This window comes from Fonticula alba, assembly GCF_000388065.1.
Source record: "Fonticula alba strain ATCC 38817 unplaced genomic scaffold supercont2.1, whole genome shotgun sequence".
In the NCBI taxonomy this organism is placed as follows: domain Eukaryota; order Rotosphaerida; family Fonticulaceae; genus Fonticula; species Fonticula alba.
The window spans coordinates 2,159,549-2,161,957 of NW_009242971.1; the positions used below are offsets into that span (position 1 = coordinate 2,159,549).

At 66.3% G+C, this 2,409-nt stretch overlaps 1 protein-coding gene across 1 annotated transcript; it reads left to right on the forward strand.

Annotated features, from left to right (window-relative positions):
* Positions 1-2,183, forward strand: H696_00482 (hypothetical protein; the record flags this gene model as incomplete). Its single annotated transcript, XM_009494338.1, has 5 exons — positions 1-141; positions 284-829; positions 1,029-1,100; positions 1,218-1,519; positions 1,844-2,183. The coding sequence occupies exons 1-5, from the start codon at positions 34-36 to the stop codon at positions 2,181-2,183; spliced, it is 1,368 nt and encodes a 455-aa protein (XP_009492613.1). The 5' UTR covers positions 1-33.
* Between the last annotated feature and the right edge of the window lie 226 nt (positions 2,184-2,409).

Below are 2,409 nucleotides of genomic sequence, written 5' to 3' on the forward strand. Positions count from 1 at the left end.
CCCCCTCCCCCTCGCCTCGCGCCCTTCTCCGTCATGCAGAGGTTCGACAAGAAGTTCGGCCAGCTCCGCCAGTGGACGGCCGAGAAGGCCGGCAAGGCCGTCGCCACCACCGTTGATGACGAGTTCAGCGCCCTCGACCGCGTACGCCCCCTCTCGGTCCTCGCCTTTGGCCGTTGCCTTTCCCCTCTGCCCCCTCCCTCGGTTAGCTGACTGCCCTTTCCCCCCCCCCCCCCCCCCCGCCTTCTGGCTATTTCCGCCCCTGCCACCGCCATCCCGCGTCCAGTCCGTCGACTCCAAGAAGGAGGCCCTGGAGAAGCTCACCGATGGCATCAAGCCCCTGCTGCCGCAGATCATCCGCCCTGACATGGTCCTGATGCCCGGCACGATGGCCGCCCATTCGGCCCATGTGTCGGCCTTCCAGACCGCGGCGCTGGCCATGCTCCGGGCTGCTGTGGCTCTGGAGGCCACTCCGCCGCCGATGTTCGCCTCGGCCGAGGACGAGGTTGTGTCGTCGGATCTCAAGCGCAGCGCCAGCCGGTCCTCGCGCATGAGCTCCCAGGCCTCGACCACGTCCTTTGCCCTGCCCCCGGCCCAGTCGGCCGCCGAGGGGGCCTCCGATGAGGCCACCCCCTCGCTCAGCGAGTCCGGTGGGGCCCCCTCCATCCGCTCGTACGATGACGATGACGAGGATGAGGGCTACGCCCAGCGTCTGAAGGAGGCGCAGAACTCCGACAACAGCGTCGACAGCGCGGCGTACAACCGCTTCGCCACTGCCCTGCGCATGTGCTCCGTGGCTCTGGAGAACTGCGGCTCTCACTCGATGGATCTGGTACGTGTCTGCCTTGGGGATTCCGCGTGCCCGATGTGACGCCGTCTCGTCGCATCCTCGGCCTCCTTCCCCCTCCTCCTTTCTTTCCCCCGTCTCCCTCTCTCCTCTTCACCTCCGGCTTCTCCCTTTCGCCACTCCATGCTCAACTCTCTCTCTCTCTCTCTAACACACACGTACACGCACGCGCGCGCGTCCACAGGAAAACACCATCCACAGGTGCCTCTACCAGCAGCTGGACACCGAGCTGTCGCAGGACATCCGCGACTGGGCCGTACGTGCCCTTCCTGCCCCTTTCACCACCAGGGCCCCCGAGCAAGACAGCTCTTCCCCCATGTGTTGCATCTCCCTTCCCCCTCCCCGTCGGCCCAGCTTCTAACCTCCACCGCAGAAAATCAAGGGCAAGCTCGAGTCCCGTCGTCTCGACAGCGATGCCAAGCATCACCGCTTCAGCAAAACCGCCGCCTCTTCGTCCAAGTACGCCGAGGCCGAGCGCGAGCACATCGATGCCCGGAACAAGTACAACCAGACCCTGGACGATGCGCGGACCATGATGCGCTTCCTTGTGGCCGACCGCTCGCAGGGCAACGTCGCGGACATCCACCAGTTTGCCAGCGCCATGCACACCTTCTTCCTCAACAGCACCATCGCCTGGCGGGATGCCCTCCAGTCGCTGGAGGATCTGGAGCCCAGGTGCGCCTGAGTTGCTTTTACATGCCGGGGCGGGGTTGTTTTTTTTTCTCGCTCTTTTTTGCTGGCTGCTGTTGCTGCCACTGGTGGCGTTTTTTGGAGCCCAGGGTCGAAGGCCGCGGCAGCGGGGGGCCAGCCCGCGCGCCGCCGCCTGGGGCAGGGAAATGGGCGTGCGCTGGGACGCACGCCCCCCCCCCCCCCCCCCCCCCCCCCCCCCCCCCCCTGCCCCCGCCCCCGGTGCCCTCCTTCCTTCTCCCCATCCAGCCTTTGAGACTGACACATCATGGTTCACTCGCCACTCCATTGCCCCATGTCATGCATCCTCAGCCTTCCCAAGACCGATCTCACCACCAACCCCTTCGAGGGGGCCAACAACGCCAACAACTTCGGCGGCTCGCCCTCCACCGGCACCTGCCAGTGTGGCGGGGCCAGCGGGGCGGCCTCCAACGAGCCGCCCTTCGCCTCGGTCGAGGACCCCAACGCCCCGACTCTCAAGGTCCGCGCGCTGTATGCCTTCGAGCCCGAGTCTTCGGATGAGCTGCCCCTGGCCCGCGGGGACATCATCAAGGTCCTCCGCCGTGTGGACACCCACTGGTGGATTGGCGAGCGCGAGTCCGACAGCCGCATCGGCCTCTTCCCGGTGCCCTTCGTCGAGCCTGTCAAGTAAATGCGCGCACATGCGTCCTCCTCCTTCCTCCCCACTTTCTCCGCCCCCCCCCCCCCCCCCCCCCCCCCCTCTGCCTCTTCGGACAGTGAGCCCGACGATGAGGCGTCCTGATTTGCCAGGGCGGCTTGTCGGCTCGCTGGCCTGTTTCCACTTCGCTCTCCTTTTGTATTGGGTGTCTTCGCGGTTGCCTTTGTCGCGCTTGTCAAGTAAATGCGCGCACATGCGG